Source organism: Tamandua tetradactyla, chromosome 1 (assembly GCF_023851605.1).
Source record: "Tamandua tetradactyla isolate mTamTet1 chromosome 1, mTamTet1.pri, whole genome shotgun sequence".
In the NCBI taxonomy this organism is placed as follows: domain Eukaryota; kingdom Metazoa; phylum Chordata; class Mammalia; order Pilosa; family Myrmecophagidae; genus Tamandua; species Tamandua tetradactyla.
This window is the reverse complement of record NC_135327.1, coordinates 174,968,802-174,983,615: the sequence shown is the minus strand read 5'-3', so window position 1 is coordinate 174,983,615 and position 14,814 is coordinate 174,968,802. Positions and strand designations below refer to the sequence as shown.

Below are 14,814 nucleotides of genomic sequence, written 5' to 3'. Positions count from 1 at the left end.
TAGTGCACATTTCTCCTAGTAGTAGAAATAGCAAACAGGAGATGGGAAGAAACTTTTACATTAATTTTTTTTTCTGAGAAATTATTCTATCACAGTAAATAGTGTGTTTGCTACTTATTTGAGTATATATATGCCTTTCCTATGTGTAATCTTTGTTTTTATTTGTTCATTTATTTGTTCATTCTGTGCCTGTTAGGGAGTTTTATACGGAGAAGTTTTATTTCCTTGCAGTTTTTTTTACTGCTTTTTAAGTCGTGTGTGACTCTCCATCCTCCGCAGCTATTAGCTTAGTCAATGTATGCTAGGCTTATTTAAGTTTAAGGATTTATATTATGTGACTTTCTCTCCCAGCAGCACATTAACTGTTTCAAAGCAATGTGCCATTAAAGTATTGCAGCCATGTTTCTTGCTTTGTTATTCTCCCTAGTAGTTCTCAAACTATTGATTCTGGTTGCTACCTAGGAAAAGATTCGTGATGTTAGCCTACAGTATGATGTTTTCAGGTTTTTGAAGGTAACTCCCTCTTTGATCTTTAGTATGCGTATCTGACCTTTTGGTATGCTGCTTTAAAATTTTTCAAATTATATCTTAGGAAAATGACTGAGGATATTTCTGTAAATTAGTTAGGCTGTAATAAGCTATTCAGAATTCAATTTATTGACTGGGGTAGTGTCCTCAGTAGGCCCAAGCAATATATTTGCAGTATTGAATTCTATCACCTAGTGTTTTCTAAATAGTCATGACGGAATATCCATTATATTTTGCGTTTGCATTTTTTTTTTCATTTCACTATAAAACTGTATGGAATAAAAATACTATTGAGTATAAGTGTTTTCAAGGATATGGTAAATAATGTCATAAATATTGATTGGCAAAGGGAAATAGGTAACAATAAATTAGGGTTTGGTAGGTAAGATAATTTCAATGCCACAAATAACTGTTCAAGTTGCTAAAACAAATTTTGGGGGGTTGTTAATATAGTTACTTAATTGTCCACTATTAGAGTACCCTGTTACTTGTACATCTCATAGTCAAGGATAAACATTTGATATTAGAGTTGTAAAAATATAATCACAACAGTGATAACTATTCCATTATAGAAAATTTGGAAAACAGAGAACATTTCAAATAAGAAAAACATCCTATTGTGCAATATTATAACCATTGTTAACATCCCAGCATATGTTATTCTGTTTTCCATGCCTGCACAATCAGGCACTCAACCACACACTTGTACCCCAAATTCCACACACATGCACCCCAAATTTCTGAAACAAAATTAGAAACTTATTGTGCATGCTATTTTATGACCTGTTTTTCCTCCATTTAATATTTTGGGTTTTAAAAATATTTAAATGTTCTATTAAACCATTTTTAACAGATGCTTAATATTTGAATTTATGGCTGCACCCAAATCTTGATAATCAGTTTCGTATTGTAGGGCTATCTCTTATTTATCCAATCATCTATTTTTCCCAGTTCTTTTTGTTCCTTTAAATAATGCTGACTGCATTTCCTAAGCTGGAAATCCTTGTGTATCCTTCTTAATAATTCCTAGGATTAAATGCCTAAGTAAATTAGCCATGGTATGAATGCAATAATAAGTATATATTCACATATACAATTAAATATTTGTATGCAATTATTTTTATAAATTTTAATATGTTTACTTTGTATTCACTTTTTAAAATTTATAAGCAATTGTTTATACAGAGTTATTTTATATTTTTGTTACTTTGATAGGTGAATAATGGGATCTCATTAATTTGTATTCCTTGATTTCTTATGAGGTTGAATTTTTTCCATCTGTTTATTGATTGTGTGTTTTTCTTTGGGACTTTGGGAGGCTTCTTTTTTAAATGCTCTATTTGTTGATAACATTAATTCTCATAGTTATGCATTAGAATTTCTTCTTCTAATGTCATTTGTTTGGTTTTTCTTTTTTTTTTTTTTCTGTCTTATGGAAGTTCTCATAAGTCCATTCTTTTCCATATTTCCCTTTAAAGTTTTTTTATGTCTGTTGAATTTAGAAAGGTCCTTTTTTCTTTAGGTCGTATAAACAGTCATACATATTTCCTTCACACTTAGTTTTGTCTGTTAAAAATTATTGTTCCATTTACTTTTACTTTTTTATTCCCTGTGGAATGATAAGGTTTTTACAGTGTTGTACCAGGGAACCACAGATTATGTACTTGAATAAGAATATATTTTTATCTAACCTTAAAATTAATTTTTCCATGTTTATATGATTTCAAACAGTATGAACTTTTTGATAGTTTTTTCAAATGATAACAGCACAGTGACATTTAAGTGTGTCCCAAGCAAATCCTCTCACTTTTTCCCTATTTCCTTCTTTGTGTTTTAGGTAGCTATTCATGAAATTTCTCTGTGACATTAGGGAAAACATTTCTTGAACAGTTTAATAATTGTTTGTTTTCAACATGCTGCAGGACATTGAAGCCAAAGTAAGTAGCAAAACAGTGATTTACAGATGTTCAAGTGGGTTCACCTAAGCTTAGCAGATAATCGAGCAGACAGACACCCTGGCATGGCCTCAGCCAGGCAACACTTGATCATGTTGCAGAGGATATGGTATATGGCACAAAAATGGAAATGCAAAAATAATTGTTTCGTTTCTTAAAATTCCTAGTCAGGCATGTATTCAGCATTCACTGAACCAAATTTAATGTTACACATGTTGGTAACTTGGAATGATATAAGATCCCTGTCCTCAGAAATAAGGGTCACTTTCACACAGCATTCGAGAGACAGACAGTGGTTTGAGAAATGAATTTTTACTTATCTTGAAAAAGTAATTGTCATCCCTTTTATTTTTTCAGAAATCGTTATTTTGTTATTGTTTTTTAATGTAGAAAATTCTTATTAGAAGTGAGATAAATTATTCATAAAAAATTATAGTAGTTAGTCTCCCCACCCCCTAAGAAAACTACTTATTTTTTTAAAAGAGGAAATGGAATAATACATGTGTTTGTATTCTGGTTTCAGTGGGTAATTTAAAGGTTCACAAACTTAGGTTTATGTGTAAAATGTTATATAGTCATTTCTTATTCAGGAAAGAAGGCTAATAACCGCGTGTCTTATGCCAGGATTAAGATCAGAGTTTTATGGTACAAAATTTTAATCCTTGAAATTACTCTTCGAAAGAGTAGTTGAGTAAAACAGTCTGTCATGTGCTATATTCTGACATTTCCAAATATATTTGGACAAAGTGGGACACAGCTGTTAACAGTAAAAAAAAAAAAAGTACAATGCAGACTCATTCTTTATGTTTAAATACAGTAATCATCATCCTATTAATGCTCTTCTGCAGCAGAGACCGAATAGATTGCAAAAATCTTGCGCTTAGGATATTTATTTCTAATGCAATTTATATTTTGACTTTTACTTTGCTGTTGCTGCTTTTTCTTGATATAGTATATTCCTCATTTCTTTTTTTAGGCTAAGCAGCTGGAAGAGAAAGACCGAGTAATAAAGAAGCAGGATGCATTCTACAAAGAGCAGCTGGCTAGACTGGAGGAAAGGGTATGACTATTTCTTGTCATTGATTCTGTTACCACATCTGCAACTTACCCATGTATTCATTTAAAATTCAATAAATTAGAACTTTCACTGCTTTTCTTAATTAAAAAGTGTACGGGAAGTGAAGAAACTAAGCAGGTAAGTGATTGTCTCAGAGAATGCCATTTCTGCTTTGGTAGTGTTTGGTTTGGTTGTGTTACTTGGCTTATAGATGCATTTTACCACTTGACAATGCTCTGAAATATTTGTCTGTGTTTATAAACTACATTGCCTCTCTGTTAAATAGTAGAGAGTTATTCTTTATCCCATAGGCGTTGAGTAAACTTGAGTGTGTTCTTAGAAATAGTAGTGTTTCAAAGGATATGTTGTTTTGGTGGAAACTCAGTTTTAGTGCATTTGTAGCTAAGAAATGACTATTTCAAGAGTGGTAGACAGGAGCTGAAGAGCAGGACTTAAGAAAAAAAGTATATAATAAAGGAATGGAAGCCAGTACAGGTGGTACCTCTAGTTGAGTTAACCACATGTCCTAGAATTTGATAGAAATGTGAAGGGGGGAATTAAGGTAGAAGCAAAAGTAAAATATATTGGGTAGATGGAAATACTAGTAGTCAGTGAGAGGGAGGGGTATGGGTATAGTATGTATGAATGTTTTTCTGTTTTCTTTTTCTGAATTGATGCAAATGTTCTAAGAAATGATCATGGTGATGATATACAACTGTGTGATGATATTGTGAGTTATTGATTATATACCAAGAATGGAATGTTCATATGGTAAGAATGTTTGTGTTTGTATGTTATGTTTAAAAAAAAATGGAAAAAAAAAAGATTGAAACAAAAAGAAACTGAATTTAAGAATGAGAAATTGAATATCTACTCAATGTCCCTATTCAGTAAAGTAGATTGGTTGTCTAGAATAATTTTATGCATAAGTTACAAAGCCAGCATTCTCTTTTGATTGAGACCCCCCCAAAATTGATTTGTCTGGAGTGGAATATTTGATAAGAATGTAGGAAAAGCTATGAAATAGCCTATTAAATCACTTAGCACAATTATTTGTAATGTTAAACATAACTTTACCTATGTCTGTGTCTCACTAGACTGAGTACTTCTTGAATGTAGGGACTATTTTTTCATTCATTTAACAGATAACTTACTTGAGCACCTAATATAGGCCAGACCCCGATCTAATCCCATAGATATATTAGTGAAGAAAAATTCCACTCTCCAAGAGTTCAAAATTTTCTGTGACAGGTCATGATAATTTGTTGAACAATAAAAGCAAGAGTAAGGGAGTCCCAGAGCTGGTGTGGTGTTGGGTGGAAAAGGAAAGGCCCTGTCTAATACGATGATGAGAGGAGGCCTCTGTAGTACTGAGGAAATAAGCCAGTGCCTGAGCCTTGAGGCATGTTGGGATGATCAGAGAGATCATGAACAGAAGAACATTCTAGCTGCGGTTTTGGACAAGAGCAAGAGAAATGAACTAAAAAGAGGTGATGGCAGTAATGCAGAAGAGAGGCAGTATGCTGACTTGGACTAGGCTGGTAGCAGTGGAAGTAATAAACTGTAGTTGGATATTTCAAAGGTGGCGTTGATAGGATTTGCCGATGGTTTTGAAAATGAGGAGTGAAAGAAGGAAAGAATGCAAAAATACTCTAGGTCTTTGCTTTTAGGACCAGATGATGGATTTTCCATAAGGGAAGATTCTTAATGGGAAGATAAGACTGTTTAAGGGCAGACTAGCCATATGGGTGTTAGAGGAAATCAGGAGTTTGATGTTGGATATGCTAAATTTGGAATGCCTCTCAAGACACCCAAATAGAGATATTAAATAAGCATATGGTGTAATAGTTTAGAGCAGAAGTCAGCAAAACTTTTTCTATAAAGTACCAGAGAATAAATATTTTAGGCCTTGCAGGCCATATATGGTCTCTATTGCAACTGTTCAGCTCTACTATTGTAATGTGAAAGAAGGCATAGACAATGTGTAAATGACCAAGTATGGCTGTGTTCCAGTTTATGGTCACTGAAATTTGAATTTCATATTTGGTGAGTCCTGAAATGTTCTTTTGATTTTTTTTTTCAACCATTTAAAAATGTGAAATGCATTCTTAGCTTGCAGGTTGCAAGCTCTGGGACTCTGGGACTCCCTTACTCTTGCTTTTATTGTTCAGCAAATTATCATGACCTGCCACAGAAAATTTTGAACTCTTGGAGAGTAGAATTTTTCTTCACTAATGTATCTGTGGAATTAGATCAGAGTCTGGCCAAAAATAGGATTTGGCCAGTGGGCTGTAGCCTACAGATGTCTGTAGAACACAGGCTCTGACATCAGACTGCTTGGATTCAAAGCCCTACACTGCCACCCACTTGCCATGAGCCATCTTGGAGAATCTTATTTAACTTTTGAATTCCTCAGCTATAAAATGAGACTACGATAGTATTTATCTCATTTATTTGTTAAATGAGTTAGTCTCCACAAAACACCCAAATAGTGTCTAGCACAGAGTAACTACTCAATCAATGATAGTTATTATTTTATTTCTCTTCCTCCAGAGCAGCATCCCTTGCATAGAGTTAGTAAGCATTAGTTGAATACATGAATGAGAGTGAACTTCTTTGAGTGATTTACTCGCATCTGCCTTTTCCCCACTCATTGATAGTTTTCTTTGCCATCACTTTAGGTAGTACTGTGTTAGGTACCTTTTGAGTCTGCCTTTGATCGCTATGTCTCATAGACCTAACTGAATTGGTTGAGACAATTCAGGGATTGGAGATGTTTTGTTCTTTGGTGAGAAAGCTAATCTACTCAGCAAGTAAACGGTGTTATGACCTCAGGTAGAACATGAGGTAGAAGATCAAATAAGCTATGTTGCAGATCTCATGGTGATTAATGTCTTATATCAGTGATATATAATTTCTTTCTTTTTGAAGATTAGGCTGGAAAGTAGTTACTTAGGAATTTTAACTGAAAAATGAGTAGTATCAGTGAACTCAGAAGTATCATCAAGTTGGGAGAGTTACACTATTATTAGTTAATACTTAACTCCAGATTTATAACATGTCGTAGAAAGAATGATGATCTGATCTGAGAGTTGGGAGACTTAGCTTTGCCGTCAAGTGATTTAGCAATCCATCTAATCTCTTGGGGTCACTAGTTCTTCATCTGTAAAATGGGGATAATACTATGTTCTGTGCTCACTGTCCTAGATTGTTGGGGGCGGGATGGGGAACAGATAGGCTGGAGGATGTAAAAGCCAATTGAAAACTGGAAAGAGCTCAACCAATACAAGCTGTTGCCATTAAAGAATGTTTACATATCTTCCATTGTGTGTAAGATGCTAATAATTATAAAATGACTTTAGTATTAGTCAACTTCCTGGTGTCTTCTACCGATTCTATAGATTCCTGTTTACTGCCATTCCTCAAGTAACTAAATTGAATTTTGTACAATTGGATTTTATCCAGGGACTAATATTTAAGAGATATTCAGATGTCTAATGATGAAGCAATTTCTAGGCTTAATGTAAAAGATTGTGAAACAGTTTTCTTTTGTATTGTGATGACAGTGAAAAGTACAATGTCTACTAATTTCTATTAGGAATTCTACACATGCTGTGTGTTAGAGGATACAAAAGTGCTGAATTCAGTAGTGCGTAATGTGTGGAAAAATAACGATTATAAGATAATATTGTGATAACTTGCAGAATCAGGTTGCTATGAAATCAGGTTGTCTGTGGTTTTAAAGTAGATGGAAACACACATTTTCTATTTTAACCAAATGAAATGATGAACCTGTAAACTACATACCAGGTGATATATCATTAATGAAGAAGGGGCATCAATGAGACTTTCAGAGAATCATTCCAAAGATGATCTGTGAGATAATATTACCATCTGTCCATCAACCAAATTATCAAATACAATAATTGTATATATTATCACTTTTTGATGACTCATAATGTTATTACTTTAATTTCTCATTTTCATTGGCTCAATCTAAGTTTCTTTTGAGAACATGAACCAAAGTCCACGAAACATGTGAAGCATTTTTAGTTCTAGGATACAGCTTGATTTGCATTTTGGCTCCAATTCAATAAAGTCCATCAATTAGATAAGTATTACTTATAATTCAAGCGTTTTTCCTCCCAGGTATTTATATAGGCTAGTTCACTAGGACTCTGAGAAAATTTTTTCTTTTACACAAACTGGTGGGGACTAATCAGCGTAAAGAATAATAAGTTAACTGGACTGATCTCACCTTTTAGAACCAGTATTCACAAAACAGAAATTACCAAGAAAGGTCAAAACCATTTGAAAAGTTTCTCAAGTTCTTGTTTCCGAGTCAGTCAGATCTTGCCAGCTTATCAAATACCACTGACATAGATGTAGAGTATACGTTTATCTTTTAAGAACATTACAAGTGTCACAGTTAGGTGTGTGGTCTAATTAAAAAGAGACCTGGAAAGTACTAATTCCTGATTGTTGTCGTGATTAGAGGAAGCCCAGAGTTTCTAAGGGTTCCTCAAGTGTTTTTAAGGTACCTTCCCCACACCCGTCAAGGAATTCTTAACAGTCGTTCCATCCTCTCCCTGCCCTTTTGTCTTTATTTATTTAAATTAAACATGAAAAGATTAATAAACATAGTCCAGAGTTAGTAGGTTGGTATTATAACATTTATTAAAATAATACTATGGGTTAAATGCAAAATCAACACTTTTTATAAACTGAAAATCACCAATTGTTTTGAAGTATTTTATTGGGTGTCTTGTCTTTCTTGAGCTTTAGATAGCTAATGAAGTGTCTAATGAATACTTTAGACACTTTTGGGTTTATTTGGGATTTTACATAGTTTGCATTTTAATTCTTTGGTTCTTCCTGTTTCTACAATCCTTTTTACCTCTCTTTATGATGCCACATTTTTTTAAATATAATTATAATGTATTATTTGCATATATCTTATAAACTCCTTAAGGACAGGCAGGAGATATTTCTCTTATTCCTGCATCTCTGTGACACAAACACAGTAGTTGTAAACTGAATGAATCTTAGGTTTACTAAGGTTATACCATTAAAGTTATGTCTAGGCAATTAGTGTATAGTTCTTAAATTTAATAAATTTAATTAATAAATTTAAATTTATTCTTTGAGAAAGTCAAGTTTAATTTAGAATATTTGGTACTGTTTATAGCATCAACAGCATTATAGTTGTTAGTAATATTTATTGGACCCTTAATGTGGTGCTAGGCATTTTGCATGGATTATCTCATTTTATCCCCACAAACAACTCTATGAGGCTATAACCACCCATTGTTTAGAGGAAGATCAAAGACTTAAAGTAACTTGCCCAAGAATATACAGCGAAAAAGTGATGCATTTGGATTTGAGCAAAGTTTATAACGTGAGCTGTTAACTACTATCCAATGCTATCTTGTTATTTGTCAGTTCTATACTTAATTTAAATCCGGTTCATTGCTTTGTTAGTTCTCTCTGGCTTATAATACAGCCTTTTAGGTACTGATCTTATAATTTGATTAATGCTACCTCATAACCTAAAAATGTTACGTATTCAAAATTCATAATTTCCTCCCCAGGATTTGGCACTTCCTGGGAAAATGGAACCAAAAGGAAATAAACAAGGTCTTATTATCTAGCAACTGCAGCATGATACCCCAAGGGTTAATTTAATATCTAGTTGTGTTTCTTTCCTCTTGAAGTAAGAAATTTATAGGCACTTAGGCAGTTCTCAGATTTTTGGGGGGTGCTCATTTATGCCCTCACATGCTCATAGTATTGTTAAAGAATAGTTATTTCATTCCATTTTCTAGAAGGAAAGCAAGCTTTCTATTACTTTTGATAGACTGTTTGAATCAATCTTTCATTTAGCTTCCATATTCTCTTGTTTGGTCTTCGCGGAAATGTCTGTTTCCCCGTTTTCTGTTACCATCATGGGAGGTAAGTGAGAGACGGGACCACAGCTATGATCTTAGAGGGCAGAATCCATGTTATCCCAGTGATCTTCCAGGATAAAGAACCCCCCTCCTCACTTCCCAGGACATCTTGAGGACTTGAGGTCTTTGATGATGAGTGTGTTTTGTTGCATATATAACTTCTCAGTTATGAACTTGAATTGATTTGCTTTACTGAATCCATTTTGCTCTTGACTTTCCTAAGAATGGTGGGATTTGGCACAGCATGAAGAGAGTTTATGAAAGCCCTGGTGGCTTGAGGAGCTGAGGGAGATCAAGAGCTTAGTTAGGTACAGTTGTAGTGTTCAGATCAACAGGGTAATGTGAGATGGATTGCTTTCAGTTTTCAGTCTCCTCTTGATTTCATTGGATATTAGCATTCATACTAAGTAAATACCATAAAATTAAGAGGGTAAGGGAATTGTACAAGTTAGCCAAAGAGAGCAGTGCAAAAAGAATGGTGAAAAATAAATTGTCATTTAAAAAAATCCTATTTCTAATTTGTCGCTTCATGGACCTTAAATTCTAAGGTCATGCTTACATCAACTGAGCAGATTTTAAAAGCCTCTCACTAATAGTTGATGGCATATTTTTCTGTTGCATCTTAAAGCATATTAGGCTCATCTGTGTGATTGATTAATTGGCCTTTTGATTTCTTGATTCCTTCTTTGTCAATTAGTAACTTTGTTTCTGTGTTCTCCTGTGCAAAGCTTGGGGAAAAAGTAGTGCCAATTTTGATAATAAAGAGAAATGGCAACAGAACAGATTATTGTCAGTCCAGTGTGCTACTTATGGGAAGAAATTATTATGCATTTCTACTACCAGATGAAATCTGTCATTGTAAAAATATTTCAGTGAGTGAAGCTGTGTCAAGCCTTTTCAGGGGATTAATTCAGGGAAGAATCACAGAGCACTGACATCTGAGATACTAAACATAAACAGTTTGGGTGGAGGGAAGATAACTTGCTTATGGGATTAAAAATCCCTTTCATATTCTCTGCCTACCCCCACCCCAAGTGCTTTCTAAACTGTTATCAATGATTTTAGGTCATCTGGATAGCTCAGTATACTGCATTAGCTTTGTTAATGCTATGTGCTATAGCAGATTTAACACAGTAGATAAAAGCATAACCTTCTCGTGGATATGCTTGGGTCGGTTATGCTAGTTTGCACTTGTCCACCTAGAAAGATATATTGTTCTTTTGATACTTGGAATTTTTGTATTGGTTTTCTCGTTCATGTTGAAATTAGGGCAGATTACCTGTCATTTCTGCAGTTACCAAGAGTTGTAGAAACAGACGAGGTTCTCTGGTCAGCAAACTTAGATGTTAAAGGCATTAGAAGCTAATGTCACTTTTTAATTCTAATGTCATTACAAATGACAGAGGTTTCAGTAAAGCAACTTGGAGCTTGTACGTTGAGTTGCTTGCAGTTTTTATCATCGTCAAATCATGGTAGTGGAAACAATTGAGGTTACATGTTAATTGTTAGGTAGAAAAATTACAAAGGCCCAGTACCACCATATCTTTTGTTAATATAATTGACACATTTTTCATTTTTACCTGTGTTCCTAAAAGAAGTTTCTTTTTGTAGATATTCCAGAAGTAGCAAGCAAGATGAGCTCTCCCTAAATCCCACCCCTATTTCATTCTTTGGAGAAAAAAAATCAACACAGTGTAGTGGTTATGGGTCTTATCCGTAATTCATTATTCAACAAGTCTTCTAAATGCATTGACTTTCCAGTTAACCTCTCTGAATTTTCTAATGGGAGATGTGGTTTAGACACCTTGAAATGCTTTTTAAATCTGGCTTTAAGAATATGAGGCTTATTTTTTCTGGGGTAGCTGTTAAAAGAGCTTCCTGTTAAAATGATCCTGTTAACTAAAGCCAGTTATTCTGTGTAACTCTGGAAGAAAGATTTGCAAATCATGGGATCAGCACTTAATTTGGGGCTCTATTTACCATGTAGACTGTCAGAAAGTATTAACCTTAAGGTAAGATGAGAACTTGGAATACAAAGCTGACATCAGGTATTAAATAGCATTATCCATCCTGCTTGCTGCAGTAAATAGGATTTCACCATTATGATGTGTCAGGGCTTTCAGTGAAATCAAATTTACAAGACACTAAACTGCCATCCTCTCTGATGAGCAGCTTTATTCTGGAATCTTGCTTTTATATTAATCCTGTTGGTAGGAAATGCTTGTACCAATTGTGCATGGAAATTATAATTTAATGATCTCTTCCTTTTCTCTATTCAGAGCTTAGAATGGACCACTGTGCTTTGCAGTGATAGCCCCAGGGCTCTGAGAAAGAGATAATATACAGTTCAGCACTAAAGCCCAGTATTACCTTTTTGTGAGTACTTGTAATGATTGTAAGTGCTCAGATGCCGCCAGTATGGGTGCATACTTTTTCAACTCTTCGCATTTCCTTTATCTTTTGTAAGACTTAACAATAAAATAGATTCTGTTTACCATGACAGCTTTTAAAAACTGCATGCCACTTGAATATGCAAAGACAAGGTACAAAATAAAGCATTATGAAATCCAGGGAAAATTTATTCTACTTTTAGAGATTTCTGTATATTTTAACTGATGATGCTCAGCAGGCTTTTGTGGAAAACAATTATTACCCCTTTTCCTTTCTTTGAGATCTTTTCTTATTGTTGAATAGAGTATTGCAGCTAGGAAGTTATTCTGTTTCCTGTGCTTGTGATTGAAAACAGGCTGAAACTCTTGAATTTTTGAAATTAGTGATTGTTTTGCTCCTTGATATCTTGTTTATAAATTCTTAATGTATTCCATTGAGGCAGATCAGGCAATGCTTATTTCCCTATTTTACTGCCTGAAAAACTAAACTACATGAATATTGAAATTTTTTAGAGGAATTTTCAGGGCTGGGTTTGAAAATGCTCTTCAATCCCAGTTTTATATTCTGACCATAAGACAACTATGCCTCTATAAGAGATTATGTTTTAACATATTAGCTTCAGTTAGAAATATTTGGTCATTAAAACATTTGCAAAGTAAGAGGCCACAGCATCATCAAATAAGTGCCTATCGTGAACTTTGCATCTATCTAAAGCAGTTTTGCACAGTGAGATCATCCTTTAATGAAGGGAACTCAAATCCAATTTGGCCATTGAGACTAAGAAAGGATGTTTAACCTTGGTTGTTTTTAATCAGAATTTCTGGGGGTTAGAGAGAGTCCTTGGCACTCACCATTCATTCAAAACCACATATCATAAACTCTTATGGTGAGCCGGGCACTTTATGTAGATATAGTGACAAATATAAACAGCTCAGATACCCACTAGCATCTAATACAGAGGTTTTCATTTGTCCTGGTAGAGCCATAGAGGTCATGCCCAACTATTTCAAAGCAGATGTGTTTTGTTAGGAGCAGCTATTACCTATTTCCCTTTAAAAGTCTAAAGATCATGGCATTTGGAGGGGCATTTAGTGGGTTGGAGAGATCTGTCAGGTTAAATTCTCAGATAAAGAGAATTTTTGATTGTCTCAAGCAGCTCTTTCTGAAAATAAAATAATTAAATATCCAAGTTCCACGAAGACCAGAACTGTTTCCTCTTTGGTCATCACTTTATTTCCATTATCTAGGATACTGCCTCGCATATGATAGGCACTGGATAAATATTTTAAATTAACATGTTTATCAGGGAGTGGGGTGGGTTCCATAGCCAAATAATGTTCGACTTAACTAAGTTGAACAGAGTTCTTTACTTCAGTCCTTCTTAGAACTTACTTACTTAGAGCTTCCAAGAAAAGGCTACTGCTGGCCATATTTCGGCATTATACTTATACCATCATATCTCTTTCAAGAAACATTCAGTAACTCGTTCCTGAAGAGAAACTCTCTGAGAAATGCAGTGCCCCATATAGTGCCAGTCCTACATTTTTTGAGTCCTTCCTGATTTGCATCCTAGGATGTAGAGTTTGGGAAACCAGAGAATCTCATTGGTAGTTCCTAATTTGAGGATTTCTGAGGACCTGCAGCAGTCCTAGAATTCTCTTCTTTTGTACTTTTTATTTCAAAAGAAAAGGAAGATGAGAAAGGGGCCTATCTAATGATTCTAAAGTTCCTCTGGAATGGGTTGTGATTTTTATCCCTAATTTTCTTCATAATCCTTAGTCTCTCTAAACATTTTTGAGAAAACTATAGCCCATAATGGGTATTACATTTTTGTATTAACTTACACATTCCTGATTCAAATCTGCATCATACCAATCTCCCCAGAATTAGGAGTGATGGGTGGTAGAATTTTACTGGAGACCTCCCACCTCAATTCTCAGAATCATTCCCATTAGCTCAAGAGTTATATATCCTAGCTGAAGAATTAGGCATGGGATCTGTTCTAGTTTGCTAACTGCCAGAATGCAATATACCAAAATCAGAATGGCTTTTTAAAAGGGGAATTTAATCAGTACCAGTTTACAGTTCTAAGGCTGAGAAAATATCCCAATTAAAACAGGTCTATAGAAATGTCCAATCAAAGGCATCTAGGGAAAGATACCTTGGTGCAAGAAGGCCGACGACGTTCAACGTTTCTCTCTCAGCTGGAAGGGCACATGGCAAACATAGTCACAGTTTCTCTCTCAGCTGGAAGGGCACATGGCAAGCAAGGTATCATCTGCTAGCTTCTTCTCCTGGCTTCTGGTTTCATGAAGCTCCCCGGGAGGCATTTTCTTTCTTCATCTCCAAAGGTTGCTGGCTGGTGGATTCTCTGCTTCGTAGTGTTGCTCTCTCTGAATTTCTCATTCTCCAAAATATTTCCTCTTTTATAGGACTCCAATAAACCAATCAAGACCCACCCAAATGGGTGGAGACATGTCATCCCCTAATCCAGTCAAAAGCATCCATCCAGGGAAATTCTCATTACAGTTTCAAACATACAGTATTGAATAGAGATTATTCTACCTTTATGAAAAGGGATTTATATTAAAACATGGCTTTTCTTAGGGGGCATACTTCCTTTCAAACCAGCACAGGATCTCAGCAGAATGCCACAATAAAGATCTAGGATCTGAATAGGAATTTTCTTCTCATTCATGAAATACAGTAAAAGCATGATCAAATTAGAGAAATATTTAATTACCATTGTAGATCTTTAAGAATAGATCTGGGACTGAGGGAACAAGAAAAAGATGTATCACCATCTTCCATTCCTTCCAAGCCTCAATTTTTTTGTGACCCTTCAGAAAGAGTTTATTATTTTACAAGGATATAGTCAGGTTTGCTAGCTTAAGTTAGAATGTGTCGTCTTCAAGTTGGACAGAAGACAGTAACC

At 34.7% G+C, this 14,814-nt stretch overlaps 1 protein-coding gene across 1 annotated transcript in view; it reads left to right on the top strand.

The window, feature by feature from the left end:
• Positions 1-14,814, top strand: part of CHCHD3 (coiled-coil-helix-coiled-coil-helix domain containing 3) — a 352,306-nt gene that overhangs the window by 226,420 nt on the left and 111,072 nt on the right. Inside the window, exon 5 of the mRNA XM_077136125.1 lies at positions 3,460-3,543. Within this exon, the coding sequence (XP_076992240.1) occupies positions 3,460-3,543 (84 nt within the window). The remainder of the gene's footprint in view (positions 1-3,459; positions 3,544-14,814) is intronic.